The sequence below is a fragment of the Emys orbicularis genome, chromosome 12 (genome assembly GCF_028017835.1).
Source record: "Emys orbicularis isolate rEmyOrb1 chromosome 12, rEmyOrb1.hap1, whole genome shotgun sequence".
Taxonomy (NCBI): Eukaryota; Metazoa; Chordata; order Testudines; family Emydidae; genus Emys; species Emys orbicularis.
In genome coordinates, this window is record NC_088694.1 from 37,539,811 (window position 1) to 37,559,853 (window position 20,043).

A 20,043-nucleotide genomic window follows, 5' to 3' on the forward strand; every position below is an offset into this window, starting at 1 on the left:
CTGGGAGTCAGGACTCCTGGGTTCTCTCCCCAGTTCTGGGAGGGGAAGGAGGGGTCTAGTGTATCACAGCAGCGGGGGCTAGGAGTCAGGACTCCTGGGTTCTCTCCCCAGTTCTGGGAGAGGAGGGGGAGTCTAGTGGGTCCGAGCAGTGGGGGTTGGGGTCCAGGACTCCTGGGTTCTATGCTAACTCTCACAGGGGAGTAGAGCCTTGTGGGTAAGGGGAGGAGCCCCGCGCTCTGGGAGGGGCGTAGGGGCCAGTGGGTTACAAAGGCAGAAAACTCTGTCTCTCATTTCCAGCTCCCTGAACGTGCACTGGACAGGCCCCAGAGAGGAAAGTCTCCCTGCTGCAGCCAACCAGCTTTTCTGCCCTGGGGCCGGTTGGGAATCACCCCCTGGCGTGGGAAGGACCCGTCTCCCTTTGCAGCAGCCGGTGCCCGTGAGCTGGGACTGGGCTAGAACAAGCCCTCCAGGGGTCAACAGCTGCCTAGCCCATCCCAGCAGCGTACACGGTCCCTGCCCAACTGCATCCGCTTCCATGTTGCGCACCCCAGAGGGCAAAAATCACCCATGGTCGTTTGCTGGGATCCACAACACCAGCAGGGATGAAATTACCTTCTTGGTATTTACCACTAGCGGGCTCTCTCCTGGAAGAGACAGAGGGGGTCACAGGGGCAGATAATCCCATGTCTCAGGGCACCTGGGTTCCTTTCCCATCTCTGTGTGGCCTTGGCAAGTCATTTCGCTCCTTTGCCTGCGGGAAAGGTGATGCCGCGGGGTTGGGGGGTGGATTGAACTTGCAGATCTAAAGCTAAAGGCTAGGCCAATGTAAGAAACTCTGGCTGCTAGACAGAGCTAGAGTCCCATGATGTGCAGTCCTGGGTCACACGCTTCAAAAGACTTCCCAGATTCCAAGCCAGACGGGGCCCTTGTGACCATCTCGTCTGACACCCTGGAAAGACCAGAATTTAATCTGTAAATGTTGATAAATGTCACTTTCACTGCACACACCTCTGAAAAACTCTTTCCGTCGCTGATACTCGACAGGCACAGGTCGGCGAAGTCACACCCATGCAGCCGGAGAACTTCTTCGCGTTCGATCAAAGGACGTCGACTTTGTATATTTTGACACATGACGTTGAGAAGTGGGGTTGTGATGGTTTATTGAGCATTAACATTTTTGCATCTCACCATCTACGGGCATTAAACAACTATGGCGCCCAATCATTTCCCACAACTATGACATTTGAAATCGATAAAAGTTGGAAAAGAAATGTTTAACACCCAGAATTTTCACCAACGAGGAACATTGAATTTGATAAAAATAGAAAAAAAAATACTTAAAAAATTGCTATAGTCTGTTGAAATTACAAACAAAAATCAAAATCAACTTTTGCCAAGCTTATGTCTAGCCCAGGCCAGAGACCTTCCCCCAAATCATTCCTAGAGCAGATCTTTAGAAAAACAGCCAGTCTTGATTTAAAAATTGTCCCTGAGGGAGAATCCACCACGACCCTCGGTAAATTGTTCTGATGGTTAATTACACTGGCCCATTAAAAATTTACACCCCTTACTGCTGGGCTGAATTTGTCTTGCTTCTACTTCTAGCCATTGGATCGTGTTAGACTTTTTTCTGCTAGATAGAAGAGCCCATTAATAAATATTTGTCCCCCAGGGAAGTACTTACAGATTGTGATCAAGTGACGCCTCCCATCCCCACCTCTTTTATGACACCTGATTTATCAGGAGAGGGTGTAATTTTTCTCCAGTATCTCTGAGAGCTGATTGGAAAATTGGGGAGAATTTTTTTTTTCTGATGGAAAAATGCCCATTTTGTTGAAACAGAAAAATTCCACAAACCTGGGTCAGTTTTAACATTTCATTTAGAAAAATGTAGAAAAAAAGTATGTAGAAAGTTGTGTGCTGTGTTGTTGTGGTCCCAGGCTATTCGAAAGATGAGCTGGGCATGTCATATCTTTTAGAAGCTGGTCCAGTTAAATATATTATCTCACCCACCTTGTCTCTCTATTTAGAAAAGTGACGTTTTTGGTACAGAACGTTTCAGTTTTTTGTTTCAAAATGACTGTTCAGCCCAAACTAACTTTGCTTTTCATAAGAATAGTTTTCAAAGGGAAAAGTAAAAGCTTGGAATCAAAAAGAAACATTGCGAATTTGTTGAAAGAAAATGTTTCAATTGACTCAAAAATTATTTCTTTAAAGTTAATTTCACGAACAATTTCAAAATGTTGGTGTTTGGTGCTGAAATAGAAGGCACCAAAATGTCCAAATCTTGTTAATTTTTCATTGGCCAGAATTTCCATTTTCTGCTCAGTTTTACTCTCTGACACCAGTAATTTTTAGCTCCTATAAAACAACTTTGTTTTCACCATGCAATGTTCTGATCTGTGGTACAGAAGACCCAGCAGTGTCTCTGAAATTGAGCATCATGGATCATGCTTGATTTAAAGCAGGGATGTCAGACATGCATTCTTCATGATGCATTTATGTGGCCCACATGATATATTCCGATTGTGTGGCATCTCTGCTGTCATTTGAAAACAAAAAGTCAGGTTCTTTCTAGCCCTCATGGCTGCAGAAAAAACTTTCCAAACCTGAATGGAGTGTGTCTGATTCAGCCACACCTGCCTGAGTTTGCAGAGTGCCTGAAACAATGACCCTGCAGCTCTCTCTTGATCTCCTTGCAGTGAAACGACCCTTCAGCGTCAGCATTAACTACACCTCTACCCCGCTATAACGCGACCCGATATAACACGGGTTTGCATATAGCGCGGTAGCAGCAGGGCTCCGGCGGCACTTTAAAGGGTCCGGGGCTCCGGCTGCTGCGGGGAGCCCCAGGCCCTTTAAATCACTGCTCGAGCCCTGCCGCCGCTACCGCGGGGCTTCAGCAGCAGGGCTCTGCCGGCGATTTAAAGGGCCTGGGGCTCCCCACAGCCAGAGCCCCGGGCTCTTTAAATCACCGCTGGAGCCCTGCCACCCCTACCCTGATATAACGGCATTTCACCTATAACGCGGTAGGGATTTTTGGCTCCCCACGACCGTGTTATATCGGGGTAGAGGTGTATTTCACCATGATGGAACGGGGACATCCGTGAAAGTTGAGTTACTACAACCAGGCTGTATTGTGCCTGTGATCTCCTGGCAAAGCTCACACTGATGTCAGGGTGGGGATCTGGTGTGGATTTGAGGGTCCTGAATACACATCCTGGCCGTGGGACAGTAACACGGAACCCAGCCCAGGAGCTGGACACCCTTGCTTTAAAACCTTCTCGAGACCTTTTCGCGCAGCGAGGGAACATGCACAATGGCTCAGCGACACCCATGGTTGTGAGGAGCAAGACCAGGTATTGTGCCACCCGTCAGCACCCAGATGTTCAGTTCTCCAGCCAGCCCCTTGGTGCTTTCTCCTCACATGTGAAAGGAGCTTCCTCTACACAGACCTAGGGATCAACCCGGGGTTCAGATGTGCCCCAAGTGGCCCAGTCTCTCAGCTGTAATTGACTGGGCCCAGGTGGCTCCAGAGGGCAGGTTGTGGCCACGGAGCCGGACAGCGTAAATTCAAACCCCAGCCTGGACAGGGAGCTGAAAATGAAACGCGGGCCTGTCATGCCAGCCTATCTCGGGAGAAATGTAATCACGGTCCAACAGGCTACTCAGAAGGTGTTCAAAGTGCTCCTGGCTCTAGGAGGGGAGTAGGGCCTAGTGGCTAGAGCAAGGTGGGGCTGGGAGCCAGGACTCCTGGGTTCTATTCCCGATTCTGAGAGGGGAGTGGGGTCTAGTGGTTAGAGTGGGGGGGCTGGGAGCCAGGACTCCTAGGTTCTGTCCAGGCAGGGGGTTGTGGGTAAGGCACAGGATGTGTGTGGTTGTGGTTGTTACCATCCCTGTGCTGACACCATCTCCTAACCCCCCAGTGTGTCCCCGACCCCTGGAGGGGGGAGGCCTTCGGCGGACCAGCTGGATCTGGGGGCAGAGAGCAATCAAGGTCGGCATCCCGAGGGGCCAGGCTGCCTCCTCCCCAGGGGGGCAGGAAGGATCAGCCCCCCTTTGGTGACTGGGGGACCCCACTAAGCGCTGGGGCGGGAGCACTGGCAGGAGATGGCTCCTCCCCCTCCCAGCCCTAGAGAAGTGGCCTCCCCACATAATGCTCATTGACGGCAGCAAGACCCTGGAGTGGGCTGCAGTTCAGCGCTGGGCGAGTCATCCCCATGCAGTGTTATGTGTGGCTGTTACCCAGCTGCCCCACCCCAGAGCTGGCTGCATCTCAGTGCCAGCCGAGCCATCCCCATGCTTGGCTCATCATGGGTTTAGTTATAGGGGGTCAGACTTAGCCAGGTCTCATGCCCACGCCCCCACCCAGCCATGGCGTTACTAGTGCTTCCCCCTAGTGTTAGCTGTGAGTATTTCGCACCTGGGCCTGACCCACGCTGTGTGGCCCATGGAGATACTGCAGCCCACGTGTCTCCGGACAGCACTGGGGCGGGGGAGCAGTTTGTGGGGGCCCCTGGAGTGCTGCAGGAGCCAGTGAGGGCCCTGGGCACAGCTGGGCCGGCACCACAATTAACACCCGGCAGAGCGTCCGGCCTTTCCCCCAGCAGAGTTTGTTCCAAATAGGAATGACAAAGTGGCGGGGGGGGGGGAGATTTCCCAGGGTTAGAATCCTTCGGTCGCAGCTTTAATGCAGCGGCCCGGTGGCGGGGGACCTTTACTGGCTAACTGGGAAACTCTCCAGGAAAAAATGCGATTTTGTGGACGCTGCAGTTTCCACTGGAAAATCATTGCCAGGGGAAATTCCTGACTAGCTCTAGCGCTGGGACCCCTAACGATGGGCAGCCTCCGTTCTCTCCCAGCCCTGGGCTCCCCCACCCCCACCTCTGCTGGTGCCCCTCACTCCCAACCCTCAGCCCCCTGCTAGACCAGCCCTGGGCTCCCCCAACCCCAGCCCTGCCGGTGTCCCTCACTCCCAACCCACAGCCCCCTGCTAGCCCAGCCCGGCCCCCCCCCAAGCTCTGCCAGTGCCCCTCACTCCAACCCACAGCCCCCTGCTAGCCCAGCCCTGGGCTCCCCCAACCCCAGCCCTGCCAGTGCCCCTTACTCCCAACCCCCTGCTAGCCCAGCCCTGCCCCCCCAAGCTCTGTCAGTGCCCCTCACTCCCAACCCACAGCCCCCTGCTAGCCCAGCCCCCACAAGCTCTGCCAGTGCCCCTCACTCCCAACCAAAGCTCCCTGCCACCCCAGCCCTGCCCCTCACAGCTCTGTCAGTGCCCCTCACTTCCAATCTGCAGCCCCTGCTAGCCCAGCCCAGGGCTCCCTTCCAGCTCCGCCAGTGCCCCTCACTCCCGACCTGTAGCCCCCTACTAGCCCAGCCCTGGGCTCCCCACAGCTCTGCCGGGGCCCCTCACTCCTGACCCGCAGCCCCTACTGTCCCAATTGGATGGGATCTCAATCAGGGACTTTGTCTTAAGCGTCCCTTTCCCATGCCAACCTAAGGGCCCTCTCCTGCTGTTCTCCAGGTGATGGTGCCAGCTTCTAGCTGGAAGAGGGGAAAACAAGCCTTGACAAGGGCAGGAATTCAAAGCACCAATTCGCTGACTTTGTTCAGGCTTCTCTGATGGAAAAAAACCTTCTCTTGCTGCTGCTGCAGTGACTCAAACCTGCCAACTGCAAACTTCCAAAGCCAGGCTTGCCACAGCTTCCCTGCCTAGCCGGCCTGCTCCTTTTCAAACCTGGCCCCCACCCCCTTGAGGTCACACATCTGCGCCAGGCCGGGGCTGGACTTGGCAGAAACAGTTGCAGACAATCTGGAAAACAGGCTCACCAGATTGCGTTTCAGGGGAATCCCCTGTTTCTTGGCTAACAGCCTCTTGCTCATCGTCAGCAGGCTCCAGATTTACCTCTGCTTCCGGACCCAGGAGCGCCGTAGACACGGTAGCAGCTTGGGCTCTCCCCTTGTGGCAGGTCCCTTCGGGAGATGGTCTCCAAAACCGACATCCTCTGAACTCTAAATCCGTGGATCCCACATATAGGTCCATCACCCCCACTATGGTCTGACCTCTCACTTCTCCTCCAAGCTCCCCCATTTCCCAGGTCGGGGACAAACCACTGCAGGGCTCTGTGAATATGTATCCAGACCAAGGATGGGTCCGTGGAATGGCGCTGAACCCTGAGATTGCCCTGACTCGGTTGAGGAAGGCAGCAGGCCCATCCCTGGTATCAAAAAGAGAAACACTGAGCTTGTGACGCTCTGTACCTCGGGGGAACACCCAGCACCCGCATGTTCATCCTTGTAAAATGATTGTGTGGTATCCAATGCAAAGTGTGTCATGTCGGGTGTCTTCAGAAGGCTCATGATGTACTGAGCATTGTTGTTATAGCGATATTATAGTAATGTTATAGGTGATAACTTCATGTATCTAGTTATAAGGCTGAAAATGTATCCTCATGGCTGAAAGCAAGCCCAGAAAAAAACTCTCCAAGAGCAGAGAGGCAGTTCACACCTCATCAGGGCGTGGATGCGACAAACCCAGCCCAGCCTCACAGGAACAAAGGACGCTGGCCTAGGCAGCAACAAAAGAATCTGTTAGACTCTTGAGGGAGTCACACCCCCTTCCTTTGGTCAGTCTGGAACTGCGATGAGGTAATGCTCACCTGACTCTGAAAGGGAGGGGGGCAAAGCCAAGAGGGAAGAAAGAACATGATAAAAGGGAGAGACATTTGCCATGCTCTTCCTTTCTCTTCCACCTACATCTACAGACACCACACCAAGCGACTGAAGAGCTGATCAAAGGGGAGAGCCTGGCTGAAGAGCAACCAGCCAGCCTGTGGTGAGAAGCATCTAAGTTTGTAAGGGCATTGAAAGTGTTAGGATCAGCTTAGAATGTGTTTTGCTTTTATTTCATTTGACCAAATCCAACTTGTTATCCTTTGACTTATAATCACTTAAAATCTATCTTTATAGTTAATAAATCTGTTTGTTTATTCTACCTGAAGCAATGCGTTTGGTTTGAAGCATGTCAGAGACTCGCCTTGGGATAACAAGCCTGGTACATATTGTGACGGAGCAGGGAGCGGGGCAGATTTGACCTGGGAATGTTGCAGGGGGGGGTTGCATTGGGGATGGGAGACTTCCCTGGAAGTAAGCTACCTGAGCTGTAACCTGAGCCAGGAGGGGGGTTGGGAGAAGTAACACCTTCTGCCTGGGAGACTGAACAAAGGAGGGAGGGGCTGCTAGGGAAGAGAGGAGTTTGGTCTTCGGAGGGCTAGGCTGGGTGGTTCAACGCAGGGAACCCCAAGCTGGGGTCTAAGCTCCCTGAACCTCCCAGAAGGGCCTAATTGAGGGGTTCTGGTCGTACCTACACGCTCTGCTTGAGACTGTATTCCTGTCATCTAATAAACCTTCTGTTTTACTGGCTGGTTGAGAGTCACAGTCGATCTCAGGAAGAGGGGTGCGGGGCCCTGACTCCCCCTTACTCCGTGACAACTGGTGGCAGTGGTGGGATCTACTGCACCCCGTGGACGGCGCTTCCTGCAGTAAGTGACTGGGGAGAAGTAAAACGAAGGGGGATTGACGGGGACCAGGCGTGCTGAGGAGTCAGAGAGAGACGGTTATCACCCCTGGGAGTGTGTGACCAGCGAGAAGGACTTTTGCAGTAACAGGGTCCCCCGGGGGATCGCAGCGAGTGGTCCCAGGGGCGGAGGAGTCTGCAGCTCGACCCTGGCAGAGAGGTGGTGACCTCGAGAAGGGCTGGCACACTAGGGGTCTCCCTGGAGACTGTGGGGAGCGGTGGGCACACAGGCCTGTGAGTGGCCAGCAGGAAGATGTATGCCAAGCGGCTTAAGAGCAACCTGGTGGAGCTGTGCAAGCAGAGGGGGGTGCGCATTGGGAAGCTCACCAAAGAACAGCTCATTGCCCAGCTGGAGAAGGGAGATCGCGCGAATGAACTGATCCCTGTCTCTGAGGGAAGCAGCCTGGCAGATGCAGCGCAGGCCCCAGTGTCCGTCCCAGCTGGGAGTGGTGAGCCGGCTGCTGAGGGCTTCCAGAGACCCCTCCTTCCTATGCCTAGGGGAAGGGTGGGGAGGAGCCCAGCAAATACCGAGGGCGCAGTGACCCCCCCGGCCAGCAGGGGATCCTCCCGGCAACGCTCGCCGGCCAGCAGGGGATCCTCCCGGCGACGCTCGCCGGCCAGCAGGGGATCCTCCCGGCCACGCTCGGCATCCATGGAGCGGAATGGGCTGGAATGGGAGAAAGAGCTAAAACTGAGAGAGCTGGAGGATCGTGAACAACAGAGACAGCATGAACGGGAGGAGAAAGAGAAACTGAGGCATCATGAACGGGAGGAGAAACAGAAACTGAGGCAGCATGAACGGGAGGAGAATGAGAGACAGAGGCATCATGAACTGGAGCTGGCGAGGCTGAAGGGCCGCGAGCCCCCGGCTGCGGTGAGTGAGGGGGGACCCAGGACTGCACGGAACTTTGATAAGTGCATCCTGGCCCCACGTAAGGAGGGGGAGGACATGGATGACTTCCTGGATGCCTTTGAGACGGCCTGCGAGCTGCACCAGGTTGATCCTGCGGACAGACTCCGGGTTCTCACCCCCTTACTGGACCCCAAAGCCGTGGCCTTGTACCGCCAACTGGAAGAGGCGGAAAAAGGGGACTATGAACTATTCAAAAAGGCCCTGCTACGTGAGTTTGGGCTGACTTCTGAGATGTACCGGGAAAGGTTCCGGAGTCAGGATAAAACCCCTGAGATCTCATATCTGCAACTAGCCGTCCGCATGGAAGGATACGCCAGCAAGTGGGCTGCTGGGGCCCAGACAAAGGAGGACCTGGTTAAACTGCTGGTACTGGAGCAACTGTATGAGCGGTGCCCATCCGACCTGAGGCTGTGGTTGAGGGACAAAAAACCAGAGAACCCGCAACATGCAGGCCGGCTGGCCGATGAGTTTGTGAAGAGCCGGTCAGGGGCTGGCCGGGAGGAGTCCCAGAGGAGCAGGCCTGCCGCGATGCACAGAGAGAGTCACCCGGGTACCTCCCAAAGGGGGAATATGGGGAATCCCCTCCCAAAAGGAATGCCCAGCGTCAGGGACAACCGACCGGCTCGAAGGGACCCATGGGACATGAGCTGCTATTACTGCGGCCGAAGAGGCCACATTCGGGCCCAGTGCCCCAAGCTCAAGGACAGACTGAGCAGACCGAACCCACACCGGATTAACTTGGTAGAGGCCCAGACGGACGAGGGGCCGGCTTTCCAGGCAAGGGGGGCTGGCAGCTTATCAACTGCTCAAGAGAGAGAAGGGCCCCAGGCCAGCTTCTCTGGGGGGCCGGATGCTCCGGACTCAAAGTTCTCCGTTTACAGGGTGGGCGCAGGGCTGCCCCTGCGGAGCGAGTGCCTTGTCCCGCTGGAGGTGGATGGGAAGGAAGTTTATGGATTCTGGGACACAGGTGCAGAGGTGACACTGGCCCGGCCCGAGGTGGTGGCCCCAGATCGGGTGGTGCCCAACGCCTTCCTGACCCTGACAGGGGTGGGCGGGACCCCATTCAAGGTTCCCGTGGCGAGGGTACACCTGAAACGGGGGGCCAAGGAGGGCCCCAAGGACGTGGGAGTGCACCACCATTTGCCCACTGAGGTGTTGATGGGGGGGGACCTAGAGGACTGGCCAAGCAACCCCCAGACCGCCTTAGTCGTGACCCGTAGCCAGAGCCGGCGAGGGGCACTACGCCCTGACCTTGGGAAGGATGTCACATCGGAGGCACAGAACCCTACCCTGGTGGGGAGGGAACACCCAAGGACAAGGCTCGGGGTGGCTGTGGCTTCTGACCCAGCCGACGAGAGGGAGCAGGTTCCCGTCCCTTCCCCAGCTGCCGAGTTCCAGGCCGAGTTGCAGAAGGACCCCTCCCTGCAGAAGCTAAGGGACCTGGCTGACCTCAGTGTGGTACAGACCATGAGGAGAGGTTGCAAGGAGAGGTTCCTATGGGAGAAGGGATTCCTATACCGAGAGTGGGCTCCCCCAGGGGAAGTGGAGTCCTGGGGGGTCAGGAGGCAGCTGGTTGTTCCCCAGAAGTTTCGCCACAAGCTACTGCACCTGGCCCATGACATCCCTCTCGCAGGACACCAGGGAATCCGGCGCACCAGGCAGAGGCTGCTACAGAACTTTTACTGGCCTGGGGTCTTTACCAACGTCCGACAGTACTGCCGATCCTGTGACCCCTGTCAGAGGGTGGGGAAGGCCCGGGACAAGGGGAAAGCGGCATTGAGACCTTTGCCCATCATAGAGGAGCCTTTCCAGAAGGTGGCCATGGACATAGTGGGACCTCTCAGCAAGACGACCCGGTCAGGGAAGAAATACATTCTGGTGGTGGTAGATTTCACCACCCGCTACCCCGAGGCAGTGCCCTTATTGTCCATCGAGGCAGACACTGTGGCAGATGCGCTGCTGACCATTTTCAGCCGAGTGGGGTTCCCCAAGGAAGTCCTGACGGACCAAGGGTCCAACTTCATGTCGGCCCTCCTCCGGTGCTTGTGGGAGAAATGTGGGGTTCGGCACAACTGGGCCTCGGCGTATCACCCCCAATCCAACGGGCTGGTGGAGAGGTTCAATGGGACGCTAAAAATGATGCTGAAAACATTTATGAATCAGCACCCGCAGGACTGGGACAAGTATTTACCTCACCTGCTGTTCGCGTACCGGGAGGTACCCCAGGAGTCTACCGGGTTTTCACCTTTCGAACTGTTATATGGAAGGCGGGTAAGGGGGCCCCTGGACCTGATGAGAGCCGAATGGGAGGGGAAGGCCACTTCCGATGGAGAGTCGGTGGTGGAGTATGTCCTGACCTTCCGGGAACGACTTACCGAGCTCATGGGCCTGGCCAGGGAGAATCTGGCCAGAGCCCAGAGGAAGCAGAAGGTCTGGTATGACCGCACAGCACGGGCCCGCGCCTTCGCCACTGGGGACCAGGTGATGGTCCTCATCCCCGTGAGGAAAAACAAACTCCAGGCCGCCTGGGAAGGGCCCTTCAAGGTCGTCAAGCAACTAAACGAGGTAAACTATGTGGTGGAGCTGTCGAACCGGGCACACCACCACCGGGTGTACCATGTGAATATGATGAAGCCATATTACGACAGGGGGAATGTGGTGTTGGCTGTGTGTGGACACTGGGAGGGGCAGGGAGATGACCCTTTAGTAGATCTATTCCCTGGGACAAGAGCTGGTTCCCCCCTGGAAGCAATTCCTCTCTCTGATCAGCTGACCCCGGCCCAGCAAGCTGAGATCAGAGGGGTGTTGCATCTGTACCAACAGCTGTTTTCCAACCAGCCTGGACGCACTAATCTGACTGTCCACCGGGTGCAGACAGGATCGCACCCGCCTATAAAATGCCCCCCCTTCCGGGTCACAGGGAAAACTGCTCAGGACCTGGAAAGAGAGGTCAATGACATGCTGGCTTTGGGGGTGATCCAGCCATCTTCCAGCCCTTGGGCCTCACCGGTGGTGCTGGTCCCCAAAAAGGACGGGTCGATCCGGTTCTGTGTGGACTATCGCAAGCTCAATGCCATCACTGTAGCCGATGCCTACCCCATGCCCAGGCCTGACGAGCTCCAAGACAAGCTGGGAGGTGCTCGGTACCTTACCACCATGGATCTTACAAAGGGCTACTGGCAAGTGCCGCTGGATGCCGATGCCAGGCTGAAATCGGCCTTTATCACCCCTCTGGGGCTCTATGAGTTCCTGACCCTGCCTTTCGGCCTCAAGGGAGCGCCGGCCACCTTCCAGCGCCTAGTGGATCAGCTACTGAGGGGGATGGAGAGTTTTGCCGTGGCGTATATTGACGACATCTGTGTCTTTAGCCAGACCTGGGAGGACCATGTGTCCCAGGTTAGACAAGTGCTGGACCGACTCCAGGAGGCTGGGCTGACCGTAAAACCGGAGAAGTGCAAGGTGGGGATGGCTGAGGTATCCTACCTAGGCCACCGGGTGGGGAGCGGCTGCCTAAAGCCAGAACCAGCCAAAGTGGAGGTGATCAGAGACTGGCCCGCCCCACAAACCAAAAAGCAGGTCCAAGCCTTTATTGGGATGGCGGGGTACTATCGAAGGTTCGTGCCCCACTTTAGCTCCATAGCAGCCCCCATCACTGAGCTGTGCAAGAAGGGGAAGCCAGACAAGGTGGTCTGGACCGAGGAGTGCCAGGGGGCTCTCCAGGAGCTGAAGGAGGCTCTGGTCAGTGGCCCAGTTCTAGCAAACCCCGACTTTGACAAGCCCTTTATGGTGTTCACCGATGCCTCAGACACGGGACTGGGGGCGGTGTTAATGCAGGAGGATGAAAAGGGGGAGAGACACCCCATCGTGTACCTGAGCAAGAAGTTGCTACCTCGGGAGCAGAACTACGCGGCTATCGAGAAGGAATGCCTGGCCATGGTGTGGGCCCTCAAGAAACTAGAGCCGTATCTCTTTGGGCGACACTTCACCGTGCACACCGACCACTCTCCCCTGACCTGGCTGCACCAGATGAAAGGAGCCAACGCCAAGCTCCTGAGGTGGAGCCTGCTCCTGCAGGATTATGACATGGACGTGGTCCATGTGAAGGGAAGTGCCAACCTAATAGCGGATGCGTTGTCCCGGAGAGGGGGCCCTGAACTTCCCGAGGTCACTGGGCAGAGTGACCCCGCTCAGTTCAGTCTCGAAGGGGGGAGAGATGTGACGGAGCAGGGAGCGGGGCAGATTTGACCTGGGAATGTTGCAGGGGGGGGTTGCATTGGGGATGGGAGACTTCCCTGGAAGGAAGCTACCTGAGCTGTAACCTGAGCCAGGAGGGGGGTTGGGAGAAGTAACACCTTCTGCCTGGGAGACTGAACAAAGGAGGGAGGGGCTGCTAGGGAAGAGAGGAGTTTGGTCTTCGGAGGGCTAGGCTGGGTGGTGCAACGCAGGGAACCCCAAGCTGGGGTCTAAGCTCCCTGAACCTCCCAGAAGGGCCTAATTGAGGGGTTCTGGTCGTACCTACACGCTCTGCTTGAGACTGTATTCCTGTCATCTAATAAACCTTCTGTTTTACTGGCTGGTTGAGAGTCACAGTCGATCTCAGGAAGAGGAGTGCGGGGCCCTGACTCCCCCTTACTCCGTGACACATATCAATTTCTTTGTTAAATTGACAAACTCATATAAGCTTGCAGTGTCCAGGGGGCATAACTGGACACTGCAAGACGGAGGTTCCTAGTGTTGTGTCTGGAAGCAGAGATATTGGCTAGTGTCATTCAGTTGCACAATCCAAGGAGCAACTTACATGCCAGAGGCTGTGCGTGAACAGCCCAGGAGTGGGGGTTCTCACAGCAGAGCAGGGTAAGCAGGGCCGGCTCCAGGGTTTTGGCCGCCCCAAGCAGCCAAAACAAAACAAAACAAAACAAAAAAAGCCGCGATCGCGATCTGCAGCAGCAATTCGGCGGGAGGTCCTTCGCTCCCAGGCGGAGTGAGGGACCGTCCGCCGAATTGCCGCTGAATACCTGGACGTGCCGCCCCTCTCCGGAGCCGCCGCCCCAAGCACCTGCTTGAGAAGCTGGTGCCTGGAGCCGGCCCTGAGGGTAAGGCTGGCTCCCAGAATCAAGGACTGGAGTGACCTAGCAGATCACTGGTCTGGATAACACCAGATGGGAACGTCACAGAGCTATACAATGTGGAACAGCTCCAACAGGAGAGATTGTTGGAGCCCCACCTCACGCTAGCCCGGCGCGTAGGTGGCCCAGCCGGGACAGTGCAGACCTGCTGTCCTAGATCAGGCAGAGCAGTGATTTGAATTGCCGTTTCTTGCCTCCCACGGGAGTGCCCCAGCTGGGATGGTGCATGTCTGGCTCTTTCTCACAACAATTTTGGAAGGATTTTTAGGGGAATTCCAAAATCACAAAAGTTTTCACGGGATGGAAGGTAGATTCCCACCTGGCCCTATGTCCAACACAAAAGCCACGCAGGAGGACCGAGCAATAAGCAAAGATCTGCTCGTCGGAGCTGGGGCTCTGAATCTCCTCCCCTGCATGAGCCGAAGGAGCAATCTCTGCTTCTTCTCAAAGTTCCAACTTTCCGGTGGAGCCAATGCCCAGACCATCTGTGGGAATAGCCGGTTAGCAGACCTGGCGCCCACGCAGACGGAGCATTGTCTGGGAGGGTTGTAGGACTCATTAAACCTTTTGTTGGGTGCTACAAAAGGCTTCCACTCTGCAGCTCTCAAACTGGTGGGTTGATGGGTCCTTTGTGCAGAGTTTGATTCTATTCTGTTAAAGCTCTTCTACCATCCTCAGGATTGTGGCCCGGAGTGCTAACATCTGCCAGTTAATGGGCTAACATCTGCCGATTAATGGGCTAACATCTGCCGGTTAATGCACTGACATCTGGGGTTTCATGCAATAATCTCTGGGGCTTTAATTCACTAACATCTGGAGCTTGAAATGCACTAACACCTGGGGTTTAACGCGCTACCATCTGGCCTTTGCTACTGAGGAACTGGGCGTCCATGAAGGGCTCAGATTCCTGATGGAGGTGTTTGCCCTCTTGCACTTTCTGACCACCTCTGGCCCAGGCCTGGTGCGTGCCGTGTCCCTGAGCCGGCTGCACTAAGGAAATCCCCTCCCCCCCCCCCGCCCAGCTCCCCACCGCTGGCTTCCCCTCTGCCGGAAAGCTGACAGGCACGATCTGCCGCTGCGGTTCATTCCTCCACACGCAGAGCTAAGCCCAGGCACCGGGCGGATGCTGTTACGACACATCCCCAACCCGTCTGCCCAGCAACGTCTGATGCCAGCCCCACCCCACCCCCCGCCCCCTCACTGGCAGGGAGGGGCTGGACGGGTGGATCCGCGTCGGTTTGTGGGCCTGGGTTTCCTCGCAGGTGTTTCCTATCAGAGCAGCAGAGACCTCGGTGCAGGCAGGGGGCGGCCCTGGTCTCTCCAGCCCTGGGGGTCCCAGCCCCACCCCGCACCCCGCAGATCTGCCGTCCCATCCCCTGTTCCCTGATGGCTCCTGGGGGGGTCCATCCCGCTCTGGTCTCCGCCTGGCTCTTGTTTCTCTGCTCGGTCGTCTCAGCTGGTAAGTGACCCCTGTTCGCCCCCCGGATGCCTGGGTCCCATCCCCATCCCAATCACTGTCCCCCAGGACTGGGTGCTGCAGGGCCCCCTCGGGTGGCTGCCTGGATGCCTGGGTCCCATCCCCATCCTGGTCTCTCTCTCCTTCCCGTAGGGGTTCACCGTTTCACCCACTCCCAGATTATTTCGCCGCAGGCAGCCCCTGGGCTGCCCAAGCGCCAGAGCTTGCTGCAGGTGAACGGCCTGGCGCTCTCGGCCTATGACAGCAGCAGCCGGAGGATGATGCCGCGCAACGGCTACGTGCAGGGCGACCGGGAGACCCACCAGTTCTGGAGCGTCAGCAGCGCCCGGTGCATGTTCTGGGACCCCTGGGTGGAGACCGAGTACCAGGCCCTGGTGCGGGCGGTGAATGCCAGCTCCCCAAAGGCCGGTGAGTCCTTGGGCCCCGGCACTTCGTTAGCTCGGCCCAGGAAAGGGGGCACGGGCAGTGGGAGGGATCTAGGGGCAGGACACCAGAGGGGAGTGATTTCCGTGGTACATAGTGGTTAAAGTGGGGTGCAGGGAGCTCTATCCCCAGCTCTGGAAGGGAAGTGGGGTCTCATGGTTGGGGGGGGGGCTGGGAGCCAGGACTCCTGGGTTCTCTACGCAGCCCTGGGAGGGGAGTGGGGTCTAGTGGTTAGAGAAAGGGGAAAGCTGGGAGCCAGGACTCCTGGGTTCTCTCCCCAGCTCTGGGAAGGGAGTGGGGGCTAGTGGTTAGAGTGGGGGCGGGGCTGGGAGCCAGGACTCCTGGGTTCCATCCCTGGGAGAACTTTGCCCCCACTCTGCCCCCTGGCGGCAGCTCCCTGCTGAGTCACTCATGTGGCCGCTCCGCCCCCAGAGCCCTACTACATGCAGGTTGTGCAGAGCTGTGAGCTGGACGAAGCCAGCGGCGCCGTCCGAGCCGTTACCAGGTACGCCCTTAATGGGGAGGACGTGCTGCAGTACCACGGGGACCAGAACCGCTGGTTCTCGGTGCACCCAGCGGCCTGGCGCGTGGCCGAGCGCTGGAACCGCGAGAGGGAGACGCTGGCCGGGATCAACGCCCATACGCCACAGCAGTGCGGGACCTTCATCCGGATCACCTCGCCATTCACCGCACAGACAACAGGTGGCAGCTCTGCCGGTGCCCCTCACTGCCAACCCACAGCCCCCTGCTAGCCCAGTCCTGCCCCCCATCCCCAGCTCTGCTGTTGCCCCTCACTCCCAATCCACAGCCCCCTGCTAGCCCAGCCCTGGGCTCCCCCCAGCTCTGCCGGTGCCCCTCACTCCCAATCCACAGCCCCCTGCCAGCCCAGTCCTGCCCCCCATCCCCAGCTCTGCCGGTGCCCCTCACTCCCAATCCACAGCCCCCTGCCAGCCCAGTCCTGCCCCCCATGCCCAGCTCTGCCGGTGCCCCTCACTCCCAATCCACAGCCCCCTGCTAGCCCAGTCCTGCCCCCCATCCCCAGCTCTGCTGGTGCCCCTCACTCCCGACCCGCAGCCTGCCAGCCCAGTCCTGCCCCCCATCCCCAGCTCTGCCGGTGCCCCTCACTCCCAATCCACAGCCCCCTGCCAGCCCAGTCCTGCCCCCCATGCCCAGCTCTGCCGGTGCCCCTCACTCCCAATCCACAGCCCCCTGCTAGCCCAGTCCTGCCCCCCATCCCCAGCTCTGCTGGTGCCCCTCACTCCCGACCCGCAGCCCCGTGCTAGCCCAGCCCTGGGCTCCCCCCAGCTCTGCCAGTGCCCCTCACTCCCAATCCACAGCCCCCTGCTAGCCCAGTCCTGCCCCCCATCCCCAGCTCTGCCGGTGCCCCTCACTCCCGACCCGCAGCCCCGTGCTAGCCCAGCCCTGGGCTCCCCCCAGCTCTGCCGGTGCCCCTCTCTCCTGATGTGCAGCCCCGTCCTAGCCCAGCCCTGGGCTCCCCCCAACTCTGCCGGTGCCCCTCACTCCCAATCCGCAGCCCCCGTGATCTTTAACCCTTTCTGTCCCCTCAGCCCAGCCCACAGTGCACGTGTCCCTCGTGCGAGGAAACCGGGGCCAACCTCACCGCCTCATGTGCCACGTGACGGGGTTCTACCCCCGTGACATTGAGGTGACCTGGGAGCGGGGGGGCAGGGGGGCCCTAGGGGAACAGATGACCAGCAGGATCCGGCCCAACGGGGATCCCACCTTCCAGATCCAAGTGTCCATTGAGATGGGGCTGGGGGAGCATGTGTGCGTGGTGAGACACGTCAGCCTGGGGGGCGCCCCCCTGAGGATCACCTGGGGTGAGTGCAGGGCGGGGCTGGGGATGGAGCACCCTCTATGGAAGGGAGGGGCAGGGGAGCTGGGGGCAGAAAGGCAGAGGGGCAGTTTTGGGAGGCATGGATAGGCAGCGAGGAGGTTCTGGGGGGCTCTGAGGGGAAGAGGAAGGTGGGGGTTCTGGGGGCTAAGAGGGGGGAAGGGAAGGTGAGAGGTTGTTGGGGATCCAAAGAGGGAGGGGAAAGTGGGAGGTTCTGGAGGGCTCAGAGGGGTAGGGGAAGAGGGAATTTAGCTGCAGGGCAGACTCATGGGGGGCTGGGGCTGGGAGGGGCAGACCGGATGTGGGTCTGCTGGCCCAGGGCCAAGGGGCGGGGGGGGGGGGGAATAGGTGCAGGGGCAGGCAGGGCCCATGGCTCAGTCTGTCTCTGCTCATTTGCAGATCCCCAAGCCACAGGCCAGGCCGGGTCCCTGGGCGTCCTCGCCAGCTGTGTGCTGGCTGCTCTGGGAGTCGCCGCCCTGGGCTGGTATCTGAGGGGGAGGCCAGGTGAGTGATGCCCCCTAGTGTCCCCCAGCCCTCCCTGCAGCTCAGCGCCCCCAGTGTCCCTGCAGCATAGTGCCCCCTAGTGCCCCCCAGTACCCCCTGCAGCACAGCACCCCAGTGCCCCTGCAGCACAGCGCCCCCTAGTGCCCCCCAGCACCCCCTGCAGCACAGTGCCCCCTAGTGCCCCCAGCACCCCCTGCAGCAAAGCACCCCCTAGTGCCCCCAGCACCCCCTGCAGCACAGCGCCCCCTAGTGCCCCCATCATCCCTGCAGCACAGCGCCCCCTAGTGCCCCCAGCACCCCCCTGCAGCACAGCACCCTCTAGTGCCCCCAGTGCCCCCAGCACCCCCCTGCAGCATAGCACCCCCTAGTGCCCCCAGAACCCCCTCCAGCACACCGCTCCCTAGTTCCCCCAGAACCCCCCTGCAGCACAGCACCCCTAGCACCGCCCTGGGGCATTGGGGTCAGCACTGACTCCCAGGGGAACATGTCCCCCCAGTACAATCCCCCCTGCGCAGCACCCGGGGTTTCCCCTTGCTGCTCTCCCAGCCACGGACTGACCCCTCCTGGCCCTGCCTCGCATGAGCTACCCGGGCTCTGTGCTGCGGCCTGGCTGGGTGGCGGGGCAGGGGCTGTGGGAAGCCACCTCCCCGCCAAGGTGTGATAGTCCCCATTGCCCCTCACCATTCCCGCTGCAGGGGATGGGAGCAGGGTCTCCGCCTGAGTCAATCCCCGCTTGGCTTCCCCGCAGGCCGCTCGGAGGGGCTGTTCCGCCCGGCGCGGGCACAGCCAGGAACCCTCGACTCCGCCCTGGCTAAGCCAGGAGACACCTTGGCCATGTCTCTGTCCTGCCCAGGTGTCACCGCGTGACCGTCGCTGTCCTGGGCTAGCACCACATGGGCCAGCCTGGGCGAAGAGGAGGCTCTGGGGGGGGGTCGTGGATTTAGCCAAAACTCCCTGAGGTTACGGGGGGGAGGGAGCGGGTGTACCCCTGCCGTGCCTCCGTCCTGTGCTCTCCCCACCACTTCCAATCACCCCTGTGCCCCATAGTGCCCGGCCCCCCAATTGCCAGTCCCCAGCCCCACCTGGGTGGCACCGCAGTCATGCGCAGGGGTAAAATGATGGCGCTTTCGAGCCACCAACTGTCAGTACACATGTAACCTTCACGGAGTTTTTTACTGGAGCCATTTTGTTGCCTTGGTTTGCCTGGGTACTGTGCACGGCCGGCTCTGCACCGCTGGCGTCAGCAGGAGTGGGTGGACTCGGACCGGGGGCACTGGGGCTCAGGATGCCTGGGTTCTCTTCCTGCCTTTGCGGCTGGCTGCCCTGGGGTGGGTGGGCAGAACATCTTGCAGATCCAGCGTTTCCTCCCGCTTGGGGGAGAGCGCCCCCTACTGAGCCCCCCTCTGCCCCTGTGCATGCTGCCCCCTACTGAACCCCCTCTGCCCCCTGCATCATGGTGTCCCCCTACCGAGCCCCCCATCTGCCCCCTGCAATACAGTGCCCCCTACTGAGCCCCCTGCCCTCTGCAGCCCAGCGTCCCCTACTGAGCCCTCCCTCTGCCCCCTTCATTCCAGCACCCCCTACTGAGCCCCCCTCTGCCCCCTTCATTCCAGCGCCGCTTGCTGAGCCCCCCCTCTGCCCCTCTGCAGCACAGCACCCCCTACCAAGGTCCCCATCTGGCCCCTGCAGCACGGTGCCTCCTACAGAGTCCCCCCACCCTGGCCGGCCTCTGTGCTACCGTAATACTCCTAATAAATAATGTACAGCCCCTAGCATGATGAGGTGTATTACGGTAGTGCTACCAGCACTACCGTAATACACCTAATAAATAATAACACAGAGTACTTTAGCAGGGCCAACCCCAGCTCTTCAAAAATCACGAGTCAGGTGAAAAAAAACACTGGAGATTTGCTTAAAAAGCACAAGAGTTTTTACAGATATATCAGTTTTCGGATCTTTTTTATTTGCCTTCAGTTTCTTTGGTTTCTTTTTTTCCAAATCTTTCAGGGTCACGGTTGCAGGCATTTCTGGGCCACCCCAAGGACTAGAACCGGCCTTGTTAACTGAAAATCACAGGACTCCAGAAGCTGGACGGGCGGATGGGGGGGATGGTGTTCCGAAACAGCTCCCTTGCCCCAGCTTGGCACCATCGTGGTGGGGTCTGGGGTT

At 58.4% G+C, this 20,043-nt stretch overlaps 1 protein-coding gene across 1 annotated transcript; it reads left to right on the plus strand.

Moving 5' to 3' along the window:
- The first annotated feature begins 14,983 nt into the window (after nucleotides 1-14,983).
- Nucleotides 14,984-18,741, plus strand: LOC135886125 (DLA class II histocompatibility antigen, DR-1 beta chain-like). Its single transcript, XM_065413998.1, has 6 exons — nucleotides 14,984-15,074; nucleotides 15,225-15,500; nucleotides 15,948-16,217; nucleotides 17,084-17,356; nucleotides 17,770-17,874; nucleotides 18,623-18,741. Exons 1-6 carry the CDS (start codon nucleotides 15,002-15,004, stop codon nucleotides 18,739-18,741), a joined length of 1,116 nt encoding a protein of 371 aa, XP_065270070.1. The 5' UTR covers nucleotides 14,984-15,001.
- The last annotated feature ends 1,302 nt before the right edge of the window (nucleotides 18,742-20,043 follow it).